We start from the raw sequence: 12,590 nt of genomic DNA on the forward strand, positions 1-12,590 counted from the left end.
GGAAACGGTGCTAATATGACACTCGCTGACATTTTCCAGGTGGAAAACAAACTCGACAGCACCCACATGTTGGAGCAGATGCCTTCAATCACAGCTGAGGGCTTTGGTTTGTAGAATATATGACGATGAAGTTGACGATGAAGTTGACGGCTCGTCTCCTAGCGACGCAGCCCCTCAGATGTCACTCACCAGCTGCTGCCGTGAGAAACTCCCACCCGGAGGCTTGAAGCTTAGACGCACAATTTCATCCTCTTTTAAACTGTGCACAATAGCAACGCCATTGTTTTAATTAACAAATTGAAGTTTGACACGTACAGTCGCAGGAAGTTGCCCCTTGACTGTGTTCACGGCAGTTTCACTCGACATTCTTCTAGAGTCCCTTCTCTCTGCTGACATGAACAACGTGCTTTCTGTGGCAGAAACTTCAAGTCTGCATCCGTTCTCTGAAACCGGAGGATGAGCAAACACAAATGGGTTCCAACAAGCATGAGACACTCTTTCAAGTGTCTCATACAAGCTTCCGACACAGTGGAGGACCTTTGTCACAAACAAGGTGCTCCACTGTCAGCCCAAACAAGTACATCTACATTCACTACTACAGAGATACCAATCAATCACGAGGTGAAACTACAGGCTCTACAAACGGGCCTTTCCTTGGGGGGGGGGGGGAGCATCATACACCCACCTGGCAGCGAGATGGGCGACAGCTCGTTATAGCCCCCGAAGGAGGCATTGCGGATGAGTTTGCGTCCGTCCGGGTGCGGGGGTCGCAGCGACGCTGTACCGCCGCACGTGGAGAAACGGCGACGACTCAGCAGGCCCTCCTCCTTCATCATGGGGCCGGCCGGAGCTCCCTCGGCGTGTGCGAGGAAGGGAAGGAGGGACAAGGTAGCGCCCAGGAAACCCGAGGGTGGAAGGTTGAGGGGGGGTGGGGGGGAGGGGGTCGGGGAAACAGTCCGATCCGTCCCACGCAGCTAGTGAGCCAAGCGGATAAACCAACCAAAACACACACACACACACACACACACACACACACACACACACAGAGTAGCTCAGACACAGAACAAGTGCAGTATGCTGCTTTCCTCTACGCTTCCTTCAGCAGACTGCTCCCTTTCTCCCTTGCACACTCACACTCACTCTCTCTCTCTCTCTCTCTCTCTCTCTCTCTCTTTCTCTCTCTCTCTCTCTCTCTCTCTCTCTCTCGCTCTCTCTCCGCTCGTGTGTCTGAAAGCAGCAGCCTGTAAGTACTTAATAACAAATAAGCTGAGCCCCTCCTACTCCCTCGCTTCTGGATGGGCAGGAGAGCTGCATCTTGAAAATATCCCCCCTATGTTCTACAGCTCATCTCTCTCTACTGCTTTCTTTCTTTATTTTTTCATTGAAGGACTTAAGATTCATAGGGACGCTTTACCGCTTCCCAATTCATTGTAGTGGATTATTCATCAGGGAATTTTGTTTCTAATGACATCAGTAGGCGATGGGAAACAAAATAAGAGGATATGGCTGATTGGCTTTTTTTTGTGTGTGTGTGTATATATATATATATATATATATATATATATATGTGCTAAACATGAGTCAATGCAACAAGCAGATGCATAAAGCTCCAGCTGCTACTCGTGCTCCTGCCTTCCTGCTAGAGGCTGATGCAGGCAGGTAGCAGCTAGTGTGGCTGACGGACAGGCTGCCCAGCCAGCAGAGGGTGGCGCTAAAAGGGTTGTTGTGCCTTACAGACCACGAGGAGTTAATGAATATCCAGGTTAGTAGCCGTGAAATGTCCCTTTAGGACACTGTATGTTCATGCACCCCCTCCTCTTCATCTCTCAAGGTATGCAGCTTGTAGACTGTGAAAGCTATGCATCACACACACACACACACACACACACACACACACACACACACACACACACACACACACACACACACACACACACACACACACACACACACACACACACACACACACACACACACACACACACACACACACACACACACACACACACACACACACCATTGGCTCTATTGAGGACAGAAGATCACACCAGTGCTCTGTTAACCATACTATATTCCGCAGACGTAAACCAATCACTTTCAAGCACAGGCCATCTATCAGACCGACAAATAGCTCCAGTGTAACATTGTTTTTTGTTGACTGATATCTGTGGAGAAATGTTATCACAATGATGCCAATCCAGCTGCATTTTAGCAGAATTAATGTGGCTCAGACCAGAGGAAAATATATATTTTTACTTCTATGAGAAATTGAGCTCTTTAGCCAAGTTATGCTGTTTTCTTTATTAAAAAAGGCGACATTTTTTTTTGGTTGCTGTGATAAAAGCTGTGAGAAATAATCATTTCTGCAAGGGCACCAACGGTTACTGTATCTCTGCAGAAATGAATAGCCTTGGCTGGCACCGGGCCTTATCTACGAAACCCAATCTGCTGTTGATCCTTCCTCATATTGCCGCCATCATCTTAATCTGCCTTTCAGCGAACTTGTGCCTTTCTTCGCTTTCCATTTCAGCATTTTTAAAGACGTACAGCATCCTGCTGGCACCAAACCGTGCTACCCACTGTCTGTGAGGACATTCACTCCCAGAGAGCTCAGAGAAGTAAACAGCGTGATCCCCTCCAGAACAGCTGTCCCAGAGCCAACTGATGAATCTGCGGCTCCAATGTGCTTTGATTAACACAGGTAATTAGGGTGTTCAGTGTGTCCCAGACCTAATTAACCTGCTTGTAGAGGAAAAGCCCATTTATGCTGCTCCAATGGCACTTGAGAAACATTGGCTCAGTATAGTCATCATCTGGGTCATTTTTCCAAGTTATTTCTAGTCAGGCAAATCCGACACCCCACCACATACCAAATAGAGCTAATCCATAGCCAAGCATGGCTTCGTCCTACTGTAAACATTCAGTCCTACGGATACAGTGTTTGCCTTCTGAACTCCCGGCACTGATAAACCATTGCAAACACTCATTTTAAAATTCCATCCACCCTTCTCTTAAAAGCATTCTCGCCACTCAGCATCCCAATGTGAGCTGCAGTCCAGTCGACACCATGCAAGTGATACATACACCGCAGACAGTGGGTCACATGCAAACACACATACAGTATGTGGTCTTACATAAATGCGACACGGGGACCCTGTTAAGCCCGGGATTAGCTTCTCAACAAAGAGGCTTTCTGAACACGCGCCTACAGGTATCTCGGCCAGTCACTTTAAAGAATAGCAGGATCTTTTAGCGGGTCTTCTTGTCCACATTTTGTCGGTAAACGCCATCTCACCATGGTGCGATCTTTCTATCCTCACGAGAGCCACCTCACATAGACAATGCACACGTACGATACCGACGTCATCACAGGGAGGGGGACTCCACGTGAGCAGAGCTAGAGAGGTAGAACACAGACGTCAAGCGCTAACAAGCACGACTACTACTGCACACTGTACCTTGATTTCCTTCCGGCTAAAACGTAAAGAAAAGTTTGCAAAGGTCAAGTGTTGACAGGACCCCAATAGTCCAAACCATGCTAGGATCCCCTCCTTGCTTTAGGTCCAGGTCGTGTCAGTCCAGGCAAGCCATCGGCCGTCCGGGCAGAGCTCAGGCCCCGAGGCCGGGATATTCTCCATTGCTTCGTCCTGTCCTCCTGTACTTCCACTGACTCTTTTCGTTATCTCCGGTGCACGTCTCGGTCTCCCAGGGCTCAGCGGGAGAAGGGACGCCGGATTGGCAGTGGCTGAGAGAGTGGATAAGTCCAGCCCCCTCTGATGTGGTTAACCTCGTCTGACAGGGCATAATCCCTGAGGCTGATCTTAAATCCATGCTGACCCCACCTGCTCTTTGCTCTCGCCTCGCCGACCAACTCACTTCCGTTCAAGTATATTCTTAATTTCTTAGTTGTTTTTTTTCAATCTCTTTCTCAGTCATCTCACTATCTTATCATCCCTCCCTCCCCCCCTCCCTCCCCAGCCGCCGCTGCTTCGCTCTCCAGCACATAGACTCTCCCGTTTACCTGGAAAGACGACGGGCCAGCCAGTGAAAGGCGGTCAAAGCGAGAGCCAGCTCCAAAGCGGATTGAGGGAGCCTCGTCAAACAACCTCCTGGGTTTATTCTGGTTGTCAGTGAGTCATAATGGAAGAGAAGGGCTCACTTGGCAGCCAGACCACGGACACCAGAGTTGGTCTGTGTGTACGCGGATGCTCCAGCTCCATTATGAAAACAGTCCGACCAACATTGCATTTTTTTTTTAAATTAAATGTTATTTGATTTGGGGGGGGAGAAAGAATAGTTAAAGAGTTGTGACCAATACATGTACTCAGCGTTGAAAAGCATACTTTGTTCTCTTGTTACATTATCTTTATGTGCGATAAGTTCAGTCGATCATATTGCGATAATGTCCTATGGCTGTCCTCAACCACAGAAAAACAGACCTGGCAATAAGGGCATCAGTCAGAGAGGCTGAAGCTGAAGCCCTCCTTGTTGGCACTCCACACCAGGTTCAGCCATCCTCCATAACTCATCTCACCTTCGATGGTCAGGTCATACCCCTCTCCTCCACAGTCACTCATCTAGGAGTTAGGTTTGATCCTCCTCCTTTTATCATCTCAAAAACATCTCCAAACTCCGCCCCACTTTAACCCTGTCAGATGCAGAGAAGCTCGTCCACGCCTTTATCTCCTCTAGACTGGACTACTGTAATTCACTCTTCACTGGGATCACTGGCAAGAACATCCAGAAACTACAATACATTCAAAACAGCGCTGCCAGGATCCTGATGAGAGTCTCTCCACTCTCTCCACTGGCTCCCCGTCTCAACCCGGATTGACTACAAAGTCCTACTCCTCACCCATAAATGCATAAATGGACATGCACCTCCCTACCTACAAGAACTCATTACTCCCCAAACCTCTACCCGCACCCTCAGATCTACAAACAGCTCTCTCCTCCGGGTCCCCAACAACAAGCTCCGCCCCATGGGCGACCGGCCTTCTGCTCAGCAGCGCCCCGCTTATGGAACATCTCCCTGACCACCTGAGGGCAACACAGACACTGGACGCTTTTAAGACTGGCCTAAAAACCTTTTTATTCAGTTTATGACTTTAAGTTGAGTTTTATGACAAAGATGACCCTGAAGAAACTGGAACGCTCCACAACCAAAGACTTGAGACTGATGATTATGTTTCTCAGTCACAGGTCATTCAGGTTTTTACCCCCGTCTAGTGCATTAACACACGCCGAGATATTGATCGGATGATTTCCCACCTTTGGCAGTAATTTCATTAAAACATATCAGGAAATGTGAAAGCAGGTTTTATTTGGTTACGAAAGCCAAAGACGTCGTCGTCAGCTCCTTCTTCGGAGAGGGTAGAGGGAGAATTTGCTTACTGTCCAAACCCCCATGTAAAGTAAACAAGAGGGTTTTACAGAGTGATGTACTAGTGTCTAAATATAGCACACTGGCCAATCAGAGGAGGCCCTTCACTCTGGTACAATCAAATGTGATTATGTTCCAACAGAATTTGTGACAATTATCCTCTAGAAACCATGCAAGCTGTTTCCTGTGCAGCATCAAGTTATCGTCATAATCCATCTTGGCACGTTACTACGACCTACTTCTCAAATCAGATTGAACTATGTGCTTACCTCGTGACTTTAGGGTACAAATGAAAAGTGAAGCATCAGTCATTTATGACTGCAGCCAAAGGGGAGAGAACAAAACTGTATCTTGAAACATTGGTCAAGAAAAACAAATGAAGGCATACACTGTCATCACTTTGACGCAGGACCTAAGGCTAGTAGAACTGAAATCCGTTGCCATGGATACACATTTTGTGCTGCAGGGAGTTGAGGATCAGAAGAAAAAAAGGCTTCCATGCTGTTTTTGCCGACTCGTGCTTCACGGACGCAGCTCTGTTAGAAGGTGATGCTGCTGGACAGACGAGAGCCACGTCAGCCTGTAGGTCTGCTGCTGCTAAACACCATCTCCTTTTATGTACTAACACGAGTCAACCGGACTACACTGTGCAGAACAGATGCAGGACAACTGCACAAAGGGGGACATCAACTACGATGTTTGTGTGAAGTGCATGAAGCCCTAATCTTGACAGGGCAGCCGCTGAAAAGAAGAATGATTGATATTACTGTATACACATACAAACCCATCATACGACGCGTGACAGAGCTGTCAGACGATATGATGCGTGTTATATGTTGCGTGGAGGGCTGTGAATGTATTCCTGTGTTATGCTCACTCCCTCTTGTGGTTGGATGTGAGGTGTGCAGCTTTCTGAAAAACAGAAACCCGAGCTTTTACTGCAAATGTATTCATGCAAAGGGGGCGGCGCTATAATCGACTGCTTAGGTTTCGATTCCCAGCTGGCTGAACCGTTTCCTGTCGCTCTCTCTCTACACTGTCACCTTTGAGCTGTGACCCAAACCTTGAACAACCAAATGGAAAAGCCAACACATTTGCCGTTTGAGATTTGAAAGATGTACAACTCAGAAATCTTTTGGATTATCAAATCCAGCAGTGAAGAAACTGGTGAGATGTGGCCTCTTATCTGGATCACAACTACCAGCCAACTGCAGGCCAAGCACTGCTAATGAAAACATACACAAATATACTAAAACAGTTTTGACGTGTCTTGCCCTGCCCATCACTGGAGAATTTTTATTTTCTACTTCCCAATTTTGCAGCGCTGTCATAATTCAATTCAATTCCATTTATTTTGTATAGCCCAAAATCACAAATTTGTCTTAGAGGGCTTTACAATCTATACACATACTACAACCTCGGTCCCACAAAAAACCCAGGGAACAAAAATGGAAGGACACAGAGCAACAGAGGAGGATCCCTCTCCCAGGTGATAGATGTCATGTCATTTTCATCAAAAGAAAAAAGAAAGCCGACTAAACAAACCGTTGACCAAAACAGATACTGAGAACATCAAAATCTTTCAGTACAGCCCAAGCAGAGAATCCACAAGAGGGCGACGTAACACAAGAACAAGGTCCAAGCAGTGTGATGAGGGGGTGACGTAAGACCCCGGCCGGATCTATCTGTGAGCTTATTTCTCGACAGTTATGCATCCTTAATTTGATCTGTTCCTAATCTGAAGCCCAGCAGGATGCCTCTCTGCACTGAGCTGCCAATCAAACCAAATGAGGCCATCTACAGCCATACTGACACATTCTGATGACCTTTTCCAACGACAGAGCTCCAAGGTTGAGGGTAACGGGCTCTATAGAGCAACGACAGGAGTCTAACCTGGTCTGGAGTTTACCACAAGTGCCCCTGCTGAGTTACGCCTTCTTTTGGTTTAGAGATCGTACACAGCGGATCTAATGATCCTCAGGGATCTACTGCATATAAAACATTCGCTATCAGCGTTACAAACGCAGCAAAAAACTAGAGAACATCGCACGATGGGGTCCCAACGGCCACATTGGGCCAAGGGGCGTAAAGTGAGTGTGTGGGAACTGGCCCCTTCCCCACTTCCTCCTTGTTGAAAAAAGCATCGATTCATTGAATGTTTTGTTTTAAACCACTAACTCACTCTGTGACTTTTACTTTGAACAACAACAAAAAAACAACATTGTTATTTATTGAGATCGACAATTTATTACCAAAGCGTTTGTCACATTTTGCCACAATTGCACATAGATCTAACAACACAATAACGAGAGGACATAAACCTGATCAAACCCTGCAGGTTTATTGTTGTGCATCAGCAGGCAGTAGAATGCTGAATGACCTGAATTAAGTTTTATAACTTTTTCACAATGAAACCTATGCAGGAAGTGTTGGATTTATTGAACGGGGGAAGTTAGAAAAGTATTGTTACAAAGCAAAAACTAAGATTAGTTATTATACAGGTAAACATGGTGTTTGTACATTGAATAGCAGCAACTTAATTAGGCTTATTGGCTCACATGAGAAAACTAAGAGACTTCTTACTGAAATACAATACGATACTTACAAAACAGGCAAATTAGAGATACAGGTCTCTGTATTAATAAATAAGAGGTACTTGAACTAAGTGAAGACCCTGGCCACTTTATTTATGAATTTACAGTTTTTGTCATAATACTTAGTTTTTTTCTTTTAAATGAGCTGTATTTATCTTCCTGAATTAGAATATGGCGCGAGTGCAGGTAATAAAAAGCTTAAAAGAGTTCAAGAGGTCATTTATGAAGTCGTAAAAAAGGAAAGGGTGTTAAGCTGCGAGTATATTTTCATCTAAAAATAATCCTTGGAGCTCAGTGTAATGCCGCACAAACCAAACATAAAGTTCAAGCCGGACATTTGAAAGCGGGCCTCCTTGCGGTGAAGAGTCTTACCGTGACTGTAGCTGACCCCCGGGCTGAGGCTGGAGGGGCTGGCGACGTGCTCCCTGTTGGGCGTTTGGAGGCCCGCCTCCTTCTCCTTGTCCCGCTCCTTCACCTGGCGCTGGCTCATCCTGCCTGGTGTCAGAAGGAGGGTGTCATCACCGCACACTACGGCAGCTACAGACGGAGGGATGGAGAGAGGCAGCCAGGAGGGATGGGAAAGGGTGGGAGACGAGAGAGAAGACAGGGGGACGTGAAAGGAGACATCAGACATGTCTTACTTTGCATCAGCGAACATCTACAGCCCTCTTCGTATGCAACTGTAGTTTTCATCCGGGTCTTAAGATTGGAAAGAGAGGCGCTTCGTGAGCGTTGTTTACCTGCTGCTAATGAAGCGAGCAGGCTAGCTGTTCCTCGGGAGCTCATTGTGGTTTGGCAGGAGACCAAAAATAAATGTATGAAATGAAAACAGTTCCATCTCTGCTTTAAGAGAGAGAAGCTGCATGCTTTGGTTACACGGTGGCTCCTAGCAAGTACTCCATATAAAGCTCAATACAGCTGGAGTATCAAAACAAAGCAGCAGATATGGGAATGCTTTTGACGTGGAACTTGTTGGCTTTTCCATACCATAATTCATACGTAGTTGGAATGACACGGTGTGAATAGGGACATCATGAAATAATTCATACGTAGTTGGAATGACACGGTGTGAATAGGGACATCATGAAATAATTCATACGTAGTTGTTCAAATTAGCTGAGCTACTACACAATCTTGCCATGAGTTTCTGATTATTATGGGAGAAAATCATGGTGACACGATTTCCCAAAATACACTGCTCACATAATCCTGTTTGGTTAAAAGGGTTTGAATCTCAACAACAGCAGTGAGAAACCCAGTGGTAAGAAAGTGGAATGAAAGGAAATGGGTTGAAAAATCTGCACGTACAAAGAAAGCCCGGGGCTAAGTTAATGTCAAAGAGACTGCATGCAAATGCTGCTACAAGACAATCTGCAGTTAATGGTTTATTAATGAGGTTGGATAAACTTCAGTGCTGGCAGAGCAATCAAGAAAACTGTTAGGTTTAAGTACACTAAAATCATGGAACAATGACGCCGTCTCCTTTTGACAGCGCTTGTCCAAAGGAGATTGTGGAAAACGGGTGCATGTATGTTATCTCTTTGCCTTTCTTAAATAAACACACGCTCCCCTTACGTTTTATCTACCCCCTTCATGGCACTCTGAGATTCTTGGATGAAGAGTGCCTTACAAATAGAATGCATTATTCATTATTATTATAACCGTGCTGACCCTTCCCCTGACTGTGTGCCCTCAGCTCTTCCTCTGAATGGTCACTGGCTTACCGGAGGTGGCATGGTGCTCTCTCAACTCTGCGTGCTGCTGGCAGGCGGAAAAAGAAAAGTACAAGAGGGGTGGAGATTTAAAAATGTTAAAAAAAAAAGGTGATGGTCGGGGAACGGGGAACAGAGAGAGAGAGAGAGAGAGAGAGAGATTGAAAAAGTTTGTCAGAGATTTTGGATAAAGATTAAAGGAAGGGAATGGAGGGCGTCCACCATGTGTTGTTGACCAGATGTTGACCAGATGTTGGTAATGGCAGGTTTGCGTGAGGCAGCATCAGCAACGGGAGCAGCAGGAGACGCCACAGCCACACAGGACGACAACAAATAATAAGAAAAGAGGAGACAAGAGACAGAAAACAAAAGAAAGAACAGACATTAGTTCAACCAAAAATATTAACGGAGGACACAACTTGACATAAAACAGGCAACAGATCGAGCCAATGGCGGAGATAATGATGGGGGGGAGTGGGTAATACAAGAGAATTGACACATACACACACACACACACACACACACACACACAAACAACACAACATTGAAATATCAACTGGCACACTTTGAGGAGTTAATTTTGAGCCCTGTGTAGTAATACAGTAGTAATAGTGTTTACAGTAGCAGCTATAATGTTTTGTGTGCTAGCATGCTAACACAGTTTTACAATGTGACCCCATGACAGCACGTTGGTAAAAAAGTGAATTAATAAGTTCTTACAATTCATCCCCCAAAAAGCCTGAATTTGTGTTAAAATCCATTGAACACTTGACATATTTAACTTGAACCCACAAACACCAGCTTCATGGTGAAGCAATAGTCAGTGGATCACCAAAATCATTTGCATACATCATCTGGGAACCACGAATGTACGTCTATGACACGAGTAAAAACAGGCCATGAAACCGGGCTTTAGTGTGATTGACGGGTGGCTACCACACCGTTGTCTCCTCCACAGGTTTCCCAGTTTTTGTCTTTAAGCCTTTCACAGTGCGCTATGAGTTCATGAAAGTTAATTAACAACATTAACAATTTGTGTGGCTGCCGCGGATCGCGTGGAAAACTGACTAACGTCAGTCATACCTGAAACGACGCCAGATTGCCCTAATCCAGGCGGACGAAACCCAACCACAGGGAGGTCAGCAAGGAGGGAGACAAAGAGAACAATGCCACTGATTGGATATTTCTTAGTTAATCAGGAAGGGGAAAGCAAAATACTAAGTCCTGATTGGTTAGGAACCTTAGAGCCACTGTCTGAGAGGATAAACAATTCCCGAGAGCTGCTTACAACAATAAGGCGAACGGATTAGGTAACTTTCACTGCGCGTCAGAGGTCAATTAACAAGGCTTTGTGAGAGAGGCATCAACAGAGTGGTTTTCTCATTTAATCTTGGCTCAGCTCAATATCCTGGCGGTGGGAAAGTTGGCCACTCCCTCTGGGTTGCAAAACACTGGCCTACGGTCATGAGGGCACGGAGGTCAGCAGAGTTTGGGACATGAAGGATTCCTGGATAGTACTTCTGAAACAATCTTCTGCTTTTCCAACCAGTGTGATAATTCTGCCGTCCATGATCACAGCCTGAGCCGATCCCAAAACAAGACAATCACATTTTCTGTTTGGGTCAGCAAAAGAAGATAAACTCATGGCAAGTTGCCAACTTCTGCAACTGACAGACTTTAAACTCTGTGTCCTCACGTGATGATTAGTACCGATTAATTATTCAGAGTGTGTGTGTGTGTGTGTGTGTGTGTGTGTGTGTGTGTGTGTGTGGGTGGGGGGGGGGGAAGAGAGATTGACTGAGAGAGAAAGTGAGCGGCTATGAATAATCTTAAAGTGTCACTAAGAAAATTTTAAAAACTGTGACAAAGCAGCGTCAGAGGAGTTTTACTGGCACAGTGTAATGAGAGACCCAGTTGGATCCTGACATGTGACAGGCCTGTATTAGCATTTTAAAAAAGCTTTCTTGATGAAACATTAACAATCAAGTTCTGCGGAGGCTGGTGTGTGATCTAATTGCATGGCAGGCCAATCAAAGGGGTTCTTTCTACGTGGGGATGTGTCTGTTTGGATTGTACAGTTTAAAGTATACAGTCGGAGAAAGTGTTGAAATACATCTCTCCAGAATGACTCTAAGCTGGGACACAGCCAGTCCCTCGCAGTTGGAGTGGACTCCGATGATGGACTGGCACACTTAAGAGGACGTGCACCTGTCGGAGAATAAAAGAGGGAGTGGTCGATATCTTCCCCCAAGCTGCTTTTATTTTGGTTTAAGGGGCACAGTTCAGGCCTGATATTTGATCACAGAGAACCTTTATGGGACTCTTTAGTTATTGAATTAAAGGCAAGAGCCAGATCGATGAAACTGGTGTCAGGTGCCTCGGGAAGGCAGGATATTCGACACGGCCTTCAGTAGGTTAAGTCCAGACAGTGGATCGAACAAGAAAAACTATTTTGAGTTGCAGTTTTTATACAGTTCAGGGATGGGGGATTCAGGATGTTCTCTATAGGATCAAGTCCCAAACTGTTTGGCAGGACATTTCAGAAGAAGTGTTTGAGTTGAAGACAAATTGATCCTCCATTGAAGGTTTCCACATGAAATTCCGAGCATTAATATAGCAGCTAACAAACATTTGCTCTGTCAAGATACATAGTACAGCAGGAATGAGTCCTAAAAGCCAGAAATTTGCTCTTCCTGAGCTCTTTTTGTTTTTTGTCTGTGGATGACACAAGCTTAAGAGATTTAAACTTAACATAAACACTTCTGACTTTGTCTTTAAAAAGGCAGATGTTACCAAGTGGCTGAATGAGACTAGCCCGCCTTTAGCTTGGTGGTGGAGATATGAAGTCATATGAACAATGCGCAGTTTGTTATTAGTAGTGTTTATTCTCCATTTGTGAAG

At 45.5% G+C, this 12,590-nt stretch overlaps 1 protein-coding gene across 8 annotated transcripts in view; it reads right to left on the bottom strand.

The window, feature by feature from the left end:
- osbpl8 (oxysterol binding protein-like 8) overlaps positions 1-12,590 on the bottom strand; it is a 74,843-nt gene that overhangs the window by 24,731 nt on the left and 37,522 nt on the right. For 2 of the 8 annotated variants that reach the window (XM_034526106.1, XM_034526104.1), the window contains exons 3-4: positions 9,702-9,735; positions 8,350-8,514 (exon numbers count right to left, since the gene is read on the bottom strand). In XM_034526106.1, coding sequence (XP_034381997.1) covers positions 8,350-8,514; positions 9,702-9,735 — 199 coding nt within the window. Of the gene's footprint in view, positions 1-685; positions 849-8,349; positions 8,515-9,701; positions 9,739-12,590 lie in introns of those variants that run through there. The other 6 variants (XM_034526105.1, XM_034526103.1, XM_034526109.1 and 3 more) reach the window with 4 other exon arrangements.

The sequence above is a fragment of the Cyclopterus lumpus genome, chromosome 23 (assembly GCF_009769545.1).
Source record: "Cyclopterus lumpus isolate fCycLum1 chromosome 23, fCycLum1.pri, whole genome shotgun sequence".
NCBI lineage: Eukaryota > Metazoa > Chordata > Actinopteri > Perciformes > Cyclopteridae > Cyclopterus > Cyclopterus lumpus.